Genomic DNA, 12854 nt, shown 5'->3' with positions numbered 1-12854 from the left:
GGTCTTATATTAATTTTTGCTGCAAAAGACGCATCAGAGCTGATGGTCCAGCTAGGTCTTATTTTCAGGGAAACACGGTACCATCAGGAAGGAGAGACAGCAAATGGTGCAGTGTGGACTGACTGCACAACAGGCAGAGAGGCCAGGAAAAAGACTCATGTAGTAGTCCCACAGTCACCCGCCAGTGACACTGCTGTCTCAGCGATGAAAGCGATGTAAGTAAACTCCCAGGGCCTGAGAGCCGGCAGAGCAGTCCTCTTGCCAGTTACACAAGGCTCTACACTTCCCCTGGAATTGTGGTCCATCTGTGCAGTGAAGAACACAGGACGATTTTAAAGTCTCTGGATTTGGCCATTGGGCCAGTGCTGATCATGAAGAGAACTGCTTATACTGATGGGAGATGTTACTGGGAGAGGTGATAAAAGAAAGGGCGTGGGGGTTCCAGCTACATCAAGGGGTATGCAGAGCGGCTTGTGGACAGGCAGAGGAAGACAGGGAGACGGCCCTGGATGAGATCTCATAAATAAGATCTGAACAGGGCATACCTGAAGGCACCTGGAGAATGACAGAGGGGAACAAAGAAGTTGCAAAGAGCTAAGGGAGAGTGTGCTGTTTGGCGTTCACTTGTTTGTCTCCCACAGGAAACGAGAGGGAAATATAGGAAGTTAAAGATTAGGAGGTCAACCATGTGCATATTAATATCATGGGAACGGGCGTGGGGGGTAGAGTCTTGTTATTAGACTGGAGGCTGGAATTACCTCAGGGTGAGAATGCTGAGGTGCACCAAGACTCCACACACTTCCTGCAATCCCCAAAGGACAAGCTGGAAATGCCTGCTGAGTGGGAAGTGTGGGCCAACTGCCGGGTCCTGCCCATCTAGTCTCCAGATCGTTTTTTAACGACTGCAAAACTCCCTCTCTGGCACCTCATGCTAAAGCCTTCCCACTTTACACCAGTGAGATCTCACTACAGTTCAGACACTACAAGAGTAAATTGTAGTTAGTAGATATCTCATAAAGTGCTTTGAACCCAGAGCTTTCCCTTTAACTTTTTGTTCTTTAGTTTGTATTTCCATATAGATTTTCTTACAGTTGTAATTATTTGGAGCACTGCAATCCTGCCTCCTTCTCCCATTTAATGTTGTACCATAAGCACTTTTTCATGTTAGTAAGCAATCTGTATAGCTCAACATTTTTATAGATACATATACTACTTCGTCAAGCAAATTCACCGTATTCTGCTTAAACACGACACTATTGGAAATGGCGATTATTTCCTATTTTTCACTATTATAAATAATGCCCCAAACTGGCCCTTTTCTAGATCTCCATATTTCTGAGGTGATATTACTACTCTCCCAGTAGGCTTGAAATCTCTTCATCATTCTCAAGTATTTGCATTATGCTGTTGCTCAGACAGGTTTAATGTTTCATTATTAATGGTATACATGAGTGCTACTGATGTTATATTTACTTTGTACATATTCACTTTATTGAACTCATTAATTCTAGTAAGTTTCCAGTTGTTTCCCTTACATTTTCTAGATATACAATCATATAATCTACAATTATTGATAATTTTATCTCTCCTCTCCAAATTTTGGTTCATTTTTTTATTGCACTAGTCAAAACTTTGCAAACATCTACTGGGGGTGCCAAAAAAATGTATACCAGTGGACACTTTGGTCCACATTGCTCAAGCAGTAGTTCACCGTAATCAGAAGTGTCTGGACACTGATGGTAACCACTTTGAGCACCTCCTGTAACTGCAGAAGTCACACCTGTAGTCATCTTTTGTTATCGGTATATATTGAGTATTACAATTTTAATACAGTTTTTCTTTTTTAAAATGTATATACATTTTTCTGGCACTCTCTGTAGAAATAGCAGTGACAGAGACATTCTAGCCTAGTATTTAAGTTATTCTGAATGAGATGTCATCTTGTTAAAGCATTGTTATTCCTACTTTTTGTTTTACTTTAATGTCTTTATAATATTAACCAGGATAATTATGTAGCTTGTTTAATCTATTAACATATTAGTATTAAACTATTTTTCAATTCCTGTGATAAATTATGCTCTCTTTAACCTGCTAACATTTATTTATATTCTTTACATCTATAATCAAAAGAAAAGTTGGCCCATCTTAGTTGTCCAGCACAGTAGCCACTAACCACAGGTGGCTACTGAGTATCTGAAATGTGGTTGGTGTGAATTGATACGTGCTGAAGTGCAAAATACACAGAATTTCAAAAATTTATTTTGAGAAAAAGAATGTAAACTACCTTAATAATATTTTATATCAATTACATGTTGCGATGCTCATATTTTGAGTATCCAGTTGACCCTTGAACAACAGGGGTTTGAATTGCATGGGTCTACTTATAGGTGGATTTTTTTTTTTTTTTCCAGTAACTATACAGTCAGCCTTCCATGTCGTCTGGTTTCACATCTATGGATTCAACAAACCACAGATCGAAAACAGTACCAATCCCCAGTTGGGAACCCATGGATGCAGAGGACTGGCTGTATGCACTGTTCTATGCCATTTTATGGAAGGGACTCAAGCATCCGTGGATTTTGGTATCCACCCTCGTTTTTGAGAATTTTCTAAGTTATAAGTCTGCCTGATATTCTCTTATGAAGGATAAAGCCGTAAACGCCAGGCACTATCAGAACTGGGTAACCCATATTAAATATTAGATTAAATCAAATAACTACCGATAGCATTTCAGATCTTAGTGTAAAAGAGCTACTAATGTTCCTCCTCACTTCCTGACTTTTTATTGAAAATGTAACGAGCAGCTATTTTCTTTGTTTTGAAGGCTATGTGAAGAGTCTCCTCTTTACACCAAGGTATGGTGAAAACACCTTTGTGTATATGTAGCTAACTTTGAGTAGAAAGTATCTGGGTTGCTCTTGTGTTCATTAGAAAAACACACAGTACCTTTTCAGTCTGAGACAAAAATTTAACTCATCAGATCCCGAATGATATACTAGCCTTTGTCAATAACAAGCCTGTTTAGATAGGAGTGAAAAAGTGTGTATGGAGGATGCAGAGGAAGACAGAGCTGCATAGGCTCTCTGACACCTGTGGTATGCTTCTGAACAGGCTAGCGGGGGAGTGGGGGCTGGGGAGGGTCAGCCCAGGGTCCACACAGGAGGTCTTACAAAGTCCCACGGCAAGCACAGACATAGATGTATTCCTACAGCTTATGTTCCCAAAGCTACTACAGCCAGAGTCTTTTTTCTTGTTATTTTTAAAATCCGAACTTGGAAACCATCTGGGCTACCTGGCTTCCTCCACTCCTGGCCTCACACTTAACTAGCTAAGTGACCCTGGACGTGTTACTTAATCACTCAGTAATGTAATTTCTTTACCTGTAAGATGGAGAAAATAAAAAGTCTGTATTAGGGTTTGAGAATTAAATGAGATAGGGTGTGAGAAGCTACCAGTAAAGTAGTAAGCATCCAATAAATGCATACCACAAAAATAACAGTGGATACTCATTAGCTTCTATCAAACGTTGACTGTAAAATCACTAATTAATAGCAAAGTCTCATCTACTAATAAATGGCTTGTCAACCACAGGATGAGCCATTATCAATTAGGGAACAGCAAAGCGTGCGCTCATCAGCACAAAAACCGAAACTGGGCCATTCTGATATTGCTGAATTACCCAAATGACCATCAAAGGCTGAAAATATCCAGGTTGTACTCATACCTCAAAGTAACCATCATAGACACAGTCCCTGGGGGCAGTTTTCCAAGAGACACACAGAAGTTCACTCCCTTCCCTGGTGATTTCCATCCATCACAGGTTATGTAGCTGCCTATGATTCTCCACTCCCAGGCTTAATCCTTATCTTAACTCAGCCCAATGCTGGATGATCAAGGTCATCTGTGGTAGAATCAAGGTGAGGCGGCAGCTCCACACCTGCTCCCTGCTCCACTTAGCTTTACCTGCAGAGCGAGAGCCTTCACCTGCCCCTAAAAATACCCATTTCTCATTTGGGAATCTCTAGTCATCCACCTCTATGACCCAAGGCTTCGTGGAAGAAAAATGAAAACCCAAATACTGATCATTCCCATCCAGGAAAGAGAGAAGAAGGATTATAGATAGAAGTAAAAACCATTAGAAAATCTCAAAATGGTGGTATGCTTACTTCAAGGACAAAGGATAGGGAAGAAGCTGTAAGAGTTAATGCGTGAGCAGCTATGTCTTAGCTCCACCTGTACCTTGTGGTCCCTTGCTACCATATATTCAAGGAAGAAAGAAATGCTAGAAAGAACTCGTGAGGGAGGTGTAAAAGAAGCAGACAATATAGTGCATGGGAACGAAGGAAGAAGAGAAAGATGGTGTGGGATTTACTTGAGCGGGAGCAACCTCTTCCTGCCTCTATTTTCTCCTCTTCCATAGATTATCACGGACAGCTCACCCCATGCCTTTCCTCATTAAGCTCTTTCCCAACGATATGAAGCTGATGGAATTTGTAACCCCAGACTGGGGAGGGCAGGGATGGGCAAGGGGAAAATCCCAGTCCCACCGCCAGCTCCACATCAGGAGTGAGTGCCTTCCTCCCAAATCAGAATTGCCTTGGAAATGTGGGCTCAGTTCTCCAGACAACACTGGTATATACAGTGGCAAGAGACCACAGATATAGGAGGGACTAAGACAGAGGCTTGCCTGAAAAACCACCCAGAGTGTATTTAACTTTTTTTTTTAAATGGGAACCGTAATCTGGGATTCTGAAAAAGCTCAATCTTCTGGCATGGTGAGCATATTAGAAACTGTACACATATTCTTATGTACTAAGTAATATGTAAATATGGTTATACATGTAAATAAGAGTCAAGGAACTTGAAGTGGATTGGAGAAACACAATTCTCTCACCTAAGCAAATTTAATTAACCACACACAGTATATATAATAACTGAAGAGTTCCAAATGGCAAGTCCTGGACACTCCACGGAGGAAAAAATGTGAGACACAGCACTTAGGCGTAGCTTTAGTTTCATTACTGAAATGAGACTTCAACTCACGTGTTCTTCAAGAGAACAGGAAAGCTTTATGCTTTTAGACAGAGCAGAAATTCTGCCCTCCGCACCTTTACTTCTATAAAACATAAGAGGATACTTACTAGTTTACTTATAATTTTGTTCTTGTTTTATTGTTGTTGCATTAAAATCAGTAAGTAATCTAAGACCAACATTTAGTTTTCAAGATCTGATTTTGTCCAATGTATAAGATTTTCTTTCCTTTGGAAAAAAATGTATTAGGCAATTCTTTTTCTCTCAGGTTTCATTTTTTTTTTTTGGTAAAAATCAGTTTTTTTTTCTTTCTAATATTTTCATTTCAAATAGCTGGTTTGTCAGTGTCACCAGAAACCATAAAAATTATTCAAAACACTTACTTGATCTTCTCTGGGACTAAAAATGTTTTCATCTTTTTCCTATGAATCATTTGAAAGTGGTGGTACTAACAGGTAAAGTCGCCATCCCACAACAGAAAACACAAGAAGATACCAGGTAGGAAAAGCCATGATTACCAATGTCTATGGTTTGGTGCTAGATACTAAGGCTGCCTTATCTTTCATTTTAAGCCCCAATTACCTTTGTCTGCTCGCTGTCTGGATCTTCAAGCCAAGCGTAAGGGTCAGAAATTTTATGTCCATGATATTCCTGTACCTGCAAAAGACAAAATGTGGTATTAGATAATTAGCATCTAATCCCAATTAGTATTTTCTGAATGTAATGGACAAATGGGAAAGGGAGAAAAATACCCCAATTGGCTCACTGGCCATGTCTCTGCCCAAATTACCACATGAACCAGCGTTGGCAGGTTCTCAAAGGTGTCAGCTACCCTTCCTGAAAAGAAATGTTTTAGCTGGAGAGGGAAGAAAGATGAAAGGTCAGAATAGGAAACAGTTCTGTACAACACAAAACAAAGGCCTGCCGCTGAGCTAAAGAAACTTGAAAATGTGTTGTCAGTGGCACAGCACAGAATTACACAATGCAGCAGGGATGCAAGAAGGGCACGTCTGTGAGGGAACCACCACACACGTGCTTCTTTTCCGGTTCTTCCTAAGCTTACTAATGATTAGAAAATCTCCCTACATCACAGAATATGATCAGTTTTGCCTTTAAGTCTAATCTGCCAAAAAGCAAGTTACTAATGTGTAGTTACAATGATTCTAATTGACATCTGCTGAAAAAGCTGATTTAAATGCAATGAAAGAACATTTCTAAACTGGAGCTTTTTTGTGTATGGTTATGAAATGCTTTCTTTCATGGTTTATAAAAGGAGGCGCAAAGGCATCCCTCACTGAGACTACCCTGATAGAAATAAAATTGCTTAGTGTAAGCAGGGCCTGGCTGAGGGGAAGCCTTCGGAGGCTCCCATAGGGTCTGATCATCAGACCAACCAGGGAGCTTCTGAAAAGCCCCGGTTCCTGGGCCTGGTCTCGCAGACTGCCCAGAGTCTGGAAGAGCAATCGGGACTCACCACTCCCCAGGTGATTATACCGGAAGACATTTTCCAAAGGTAAAAATCGTTGCAAAGCCTTTCCATTTCATACCATCATGGTTAATCTAGTTAACTGAAACCACATTGACAATGTCTTTCCAATCAAGTCTCTGCTAACAACTCCAACACTCCCGTAAGGCTCCTCATGGAAGGTTTTTGGGAAGATGACTTTGCCTTCTGTATCTTTGCTCTGTTCTCTAATACCAGAAGGTAAGGGCTACTCCCTAAGGAAAGCAAACACTCCCCTGGAAAAGAAAACCCTGCAGTTTCTACTGCTGGGCAAAGTTCCAGTGTGGCTGCTGCCAATTGAGAAGGATCTCGCTGAGCCTAAAACCCCAGGCTTTCCACCAAGTGTCTGCATCTGTCTTCATGTGGTGTCGGGAAAGCGAGGACACCTGGCGAAATGCATACCTGGAAGAATGGGCAGTTAGGGTGGAACACTCAGGAACTGTCCTCATTAAACAAGTGACTGATAAGCACAAGAGACATAAACCCAGACTAAAACCTCTCTTGATGAGTCCTCACACAATTACCGATTTTTAGGGGGGAAAAATACCAATGTTCAATCCTTGCCTAAAGCCTCACTAAATTTTAGCTGATTGTTACTACTGAATGAAGGCTTATCTTTCTTATCTGCAAGTCTTTCACATTTTCCACACCTTGAGGTGGTTATAAAATATGCTTAAAATAACAACCTTCTTTTCCCTGACAATAAGAAACCAGGCAAAGGATCCTGTAAAGGATCTTACACTCAACATTTTTAGGAGTGATGGCAGGAACAAGACTGAGCAGCAGGCCCAGAGCCATTCCAAGTTTAGGACCAGAGCTGGGACTAAAATTCTGCCAACAGTTTTCCCCCAAATACTCCTCAGAGGGGACAGGGCAGACACTTAAAAATGTTCCTCAATTATGATATTACTAAAACTCAGACACATTCAAAGACTTAACTTTTCATAAGGAAGCGGGAAAGTTTAACAGGAAACCATGTTAGTTTTATGAGTAAGTGAAGGTGCTGCCAAGTGCTAGACCCAAAGCAATGAACCTTTTACTGGATATCCACACTATTGTGCTCAGTGTTTAATTAAAAAAAAAAAAAAAAAAAAAAAAGAAAGAAAGAAAAAACACACACACACAAAAACACCTTGTAGGAGGGTTGATGATATTTCTATTCTACAGATTACAGAATGCAATTCAGACAGGTTAGTAAGAGTAAAGGCCAGAGACGTACTGTTTACTCAGAGATCACGGTGAGTTAAGTACAGTGCCATAGATTATAGCCACACTATCTCATTTGGTTCTCACTGTGAGGTTATTACTAATTCATTTTCCCAGATGAGGAAACGGAAGCTGGAGAGAGCTAAAGCAACTGACAAAAGTCAGGTGGCGAATAAGGTAGGGCTGTGACCCACTTCAAATGAACCCCAAAGCCTGTGGACTGAACCCCTTGCTAAGGAGCTGGGCCAGATGTAAACTGGCAGGTGCACAGTGGGACCCTGACTCAGAACCAAGTGTGTCCTAACCTTGCTGCCTCCTGAATGGTGTTTACCACTGAGGAAACAGCCCCATCTTTCCACAACCAGCGTTACCATCTAAACCAGATTGAAGTCAGTTATTAAGCGGACATTTGTAACCAGGATAAGGAACTCTCCAAGACAATCCCACAGACAATCCCATTAGCCAAGTGCCTCCTCCCCTCCCCACCCCTTTTCTCTTACCAAACCATATCCTACAAATGAGGTGGTCTTCCAGCCACGTCCCCTGAATTCAATTTATGCATTAACTAATTCTCCCATCTGATTTAAGTTTGCAAATCATTCCTCATTTCCCCAAGAGGCTTTAAAAATAGAGCCCTGAAAAGCCACTGTTACTATTCAATATTTTACTTGTATGGTTCAACAACTCACCAGCTGCCTTCAGGATAAAGTGTAGACTCATACACATAGCAAACAGAGCCCACAAAACCTGGCCCCGCTTTTTTTTTTTTTTTTTCTTTTCAAACCCCATCCAAGCTTATCCATCCATGGATCCTCTGGTCACAGTGGCCTTCCTGCCATCCTACAAACATGCAATTCCATGACCATCCAGCCCTACATAACTATGGCTTTATTTTAGTTACCGTGTTTCCCCGAAAATAAGACCTAGCCAGACAATCAGCTCTAATGAGTCTTTTGGAGCAAAAATTAATATGAGACCCGGTCTTATTTTAATATAAGACCAGGTATAATATATAACATAACATAACATAATATTAATTTTTGCTCCAAAAGGCACATTAGAGCTGATTGGCTAGATCTTAATTTCGGGGAAACACAGTACAGGACCAGGAAAGTCTTTTCTACCTTATCCAACCGGCCAACCTCCAGGCTCAAATCACATATTATTTTCTCCTCCTGATGGAAATTAATCCATCTTCCTCTGTGTTCCCCACTCACCCAATACACTCTTCTAACCCCTGTAGCAGGCCTGAATTTACCCACAGCAAGACTCTCGGGGGATGGGCAACAGCATTACAATGCAAGTGTCATGGTTTCCAAATTTCTGCTCACCAGGGCAGAAATCCACCAAAAAGGGCTGCATGTTCCAACCCCATAGTTCAGCAGGAGGCTGTCCAGTGTGTGGTTGAAAGAAGTTCAAGTGAGAGACAGAGAGCTACAGCAATCTCTAGCACCTGCTAGAGATCAGTTCATCCTAGAAATCAAGGCTATAATTTGAGCAAATCTTTAAGTCCAGACTAGGGCTTAGTAATCAGGACTCTGACACAGGGAAAAGATACTCCACGCAGACTTCAGGGCTGGGATGAATACACTTTGGGATCCAGAGGCTGGACCAGAGCTCCTTTCCCGTAGCCATGAGGCTTAGGGTCATTATGAGTTCTTTCGTGAGAAGAAACTGGAGAGTATTAAAAACCATGGTACTGCACACCCTTCGAGTTAACGGTTCATAATCTTTTCGATGTCTCCGTTGAATCCTCACTTAACACTTTTGAGAACTGTTAAACATAGATAAATGAACTGCAGGGTTTTGGTAACCCAAATAGGGAAAACTAAGCAAGAAGCAACCCCACCCAAAACCAAAATAAATCTAAAATGCCACTTATCAAACCATGTAATGGGTAGTTCTTTATATTTTGTATTCATTCTGAAAACTCAAAGATCTTCAAGACACTGCAGGCAGGACTAGACTGTCTAGCCCTGAATGAATGAATGAAAGATGATATTCTTACTGCAGAAACATGTAAGCCCTGTGGCTAGCCAAGCCAGCCCTACTATTTCATGTATGAGAAAGAAAGCTTTTAACAGGTAAGTGATCTGCCAAAAGGGATCCTGCTAGTGAGTGACAAAACCAGAACTAGCACTCAGGTCTTCTTACTTGGTCTGTCCTCTTTCCACTCCAGCAGGATCACTTAACTCCCAAACACAAAGGAAACAACCCTTTGAACCACAGGACTAGGGCTTCTTGGGCTGTAAGAGTAAATTTAATAAGCAAGCAGATGAACAAATTGAGAAAACATGGTTACCAGATGGCCACTGGTCAAAGAAACCATGAATGCATCCGTGCCACTTGGAAGTCTTAATTTAAAACAGTATGCCCTTTACTCTAAAGCCTCAGTACCCTTTACCCCGAAGTGAGATGTACTTTAAAGTACAATCTGGCATAAATTGGGTCCAAGTAAAGCAGAAAAAAACAGAACTGTATTATACAAAAATAGTTTTATTCTGATTCTATTTTAAGTAATCGGAGAAATTTGGCTATTTCTAAGAGAATCGTGCTCACAACATTTGGATGCACTCCAGTTCTTAAGATGTCAAATTAATTTTTACACAGAAAAAGGTGTTTGCCCACCAATTCCACCCACTGGATTTCAACAGTTACCCCGAGTTCATGTACAGCTTAGGTAAATGGTGGCTAACCCCTCCACGAGGCAAAATTTAAACTCATCCTGAGAAAAGCCATCCCCTCTCCCATCTAAAGCCTCCTCTCACTCCCTATCAACTCCTTTTCTTGTTTAGGAACACCTGGACCAATAGTGCCACACTACGTGGGTCACTGCTGGCCATCCGAGTTACTCTGTCTTGTCATTGCATCCCCAGCGCCCAAAGCTCAGCATCCGGCCTGTGGCAGAGTAGGCGCTCAATACTCGTTTTTAAATCGAATGAATGAACTTCAACTCTACGGATTTTAAATTTGGAAGTTTAAAAAGTTCGCTTTGTTTTTAAATTCTACATCACCTACACACAGACACACTTTCTCCTACACCGTATTGACCCAAGAGCCTCCTCCAGTCAAAAAGAGAGAGGTGACACGTCCTACCTGGGCTTCTGCCCTTGACCCCATTGATTTTAGCAAGCGACCAAGCGGCGGCTGACCACGGGCTCCGCCATCGGCAGGCGGACAGTGACAGCCACGCGGGATTCCACCGCTCCGGAGGAGCCCCGCGCCCCCAGCCGGTTTCTCGCAAACAAAGGCCGAGGGGGAGGGGAGGGACGTAGGGGGTGAGGGGCTGCGGGGAGAGGAGCTGCAGGCGGCGGCAGACGCGACCCCGGCGGCGGGGAGACGGGTGGGCGCGGGCCGGGGTACTCACAGAGGTCTCGTCGCGGTACACGTCGGGGTACTGGAAGGACAGCATGGCCGGGGCGAGCAGGGGGCAGCGTGGGGCGCGGGCTCCAGGAATGGACGCGAACGATCTGGCCTGGCCGCCGAGGGAGGCTGGGGTGCGGACAGGAGCCGAGCGGGCAGCGGCGGGCGGGGAGCTCTCGGCCAGGGCTCGCACGAGTGGACCAGCCGCGCGGCAGCGAAGTCGTGCGGGAAGCAGGAAGCAGCTGTCGGCGAGGCCGGGAGCCCCTCCCCGGCGGGCGGGCCCAGCGGCGGCGGCGGCGGCGGCAAGAAGGAGCTGGTGGCGCCGTGCGTGCGCCGGGAGAGGCGCACAGCTCCCTCTGCAGGACCGCCGGCCGCGCCCGCGAGGCCCCGGCGCTCCGACCGCCACGCCGGGCACGCGCCCTACCCACGCCGCGCCGCCGCCCAGGGCTACAGCGCCAGGCACGCGGGCCACACCTCCCGGGCCACAGCGCCGGGGCCACACCCGGCATGGACCCACGCCGGCGGGGGACACGCCCGACACGCCGGCCCGGGCCACCGCGCCGGGCACACGTCCGGTCAAGCCTGCTGCGGCCATCACGCCTCCTCCCACCCTCCTCAACGTCCCTCCTGCCAGCTTCGCTACTACCGCGCTCGGGGGGGCCTCCCTCAGGGAATGAACAGCGTGGTTTGCTTATTAATCGATTCCCCCCATCTTCCGGTCCTGGGCTGGGTAGAGGTGGCGAAAAGAGACCTTTCCTCTCCCCAGCCTTGAGAGCAGAAGGCCTAATTTCCACTGCCTGCGACTCTGAACTTGGAAGGGAAGGAATGAAGGATCGTGGTGACTCATGAGGAAACAACTCTGCCTTCACTCTATCACCCCTGGTGGACACTGGGTGGTTTGGCATCCGGACTGTGGAGATGTTTTGAGGGGTTGCTATGACACTAGATGAGCCTTATCTCAATTGGAGATTTACCAATTGAGAGGGGACCAAGGCAGGAGGACAAAAATCATCCAGGGGCTTTTGTTCATTCTTAGCGGTTCCTTTATTCCTCTCCTGCCAACCTGTTGGTTTAGTGAGCACCTACTGTCGTCCTTGTGGATTATTAGACTAAGCTGCTTGACCTCAAACCCATGACACTTTAAAAGTTACATTTCTTCATCCTTGGACTAGTGATAATGTGTTCTGGTCTTGCTTTCTGGCCCATCTGGAAGAAACTTGATAGCCCCAATCATCATAGCTGTGGTGTGTGCCCAGTGTGTTTTGTACTCCTAGCTTCTTAAAAGTCCTGGGTGGAGGTTATGGGTGTGACCAGAAAGTCTTTCACATCCTGAATTCCAAGTGGACATGGCAACTACTGTAAACTTGTGTCTTCGGTTTCTTTTGTATTATTGTTCCAATTCTGTGCCTCACCCATAGTTCAGTGTTTCTGTTCATGGTGGGATGTTTTATAATCATTTTGTGCATCTGTTCCCAGATCCCCCTCCTTGGGTAACCTGAGAAACCCTTAGTTCTGGGGAGCTCTCACTATTGATGCCAAACTTAGTGCAAACACACGCAGGGACATAGCACGCTACAGCCCTGCATTCTTGATCCCGGTCGCCTGGTCCAGGGGCTGCCAGACATTGCCCTATGCTTCTGCCACTTTGGGATTTCTTTAAGAACAACCAGGAACACGTGATCCAGCAGATCCCCTAACAACAACAATAATAATAGTTAAATGCTTGTTGAGCACTTCTTATATGCCAGCA

At 44.2% G+C, this 12854-nt stretch overlaps 1 protein-coding gene across 1 annotated transcript in view; it reads right to left on the bottom strand.

The window, feature by feature from the left end:
- Window positions 1–11892, bottom strand: part of PREP (prolyl endopeptidase) — a 112728-nt gene extending 100836 nt beyond the window's left edge. The window contains exons 1-2 of the mRNA XM_019734997.3: window positions 11109–11892; window positions 5614–5688 (exon numbers count right to left, since the gene is read on the bottom strand). Of these exons, the coding sequence (XP_019590556.3) occupies window positions 5614–5688; window positions 11109–11699 (666 nt within the window). The 5' untranslated portion in view covers window positions 11700–11892. The remainder of the gene's footprint in view (window positions 1–5613; window positions 5689–11108) is intronic.
- Window positions 11893–12854: the final 962 nt, after the last annotated feature.

The sequence above is a fragment of the Rhinolophus sinicus genome, chromosome 2 (assembly GCF_057876585.1).
Source record: "Rhinolophus sinicus isolate RSI-liver-muscle chromosome 2, RSI-T2T, whole genome shotgun sequence".
NCBI classification, from domain to species: Eukaryota; Metazoa; Chordata; class Mammalia; order Chiroptera; family Rhinolophidae; genus Rhinolophus; species Rhinolophus sinicus.
The sequence above is the reverse complement of the archived record's forward strand: the minus strand, read 5'-3'. Positions and strand labels throughout refer to the sequence as shown.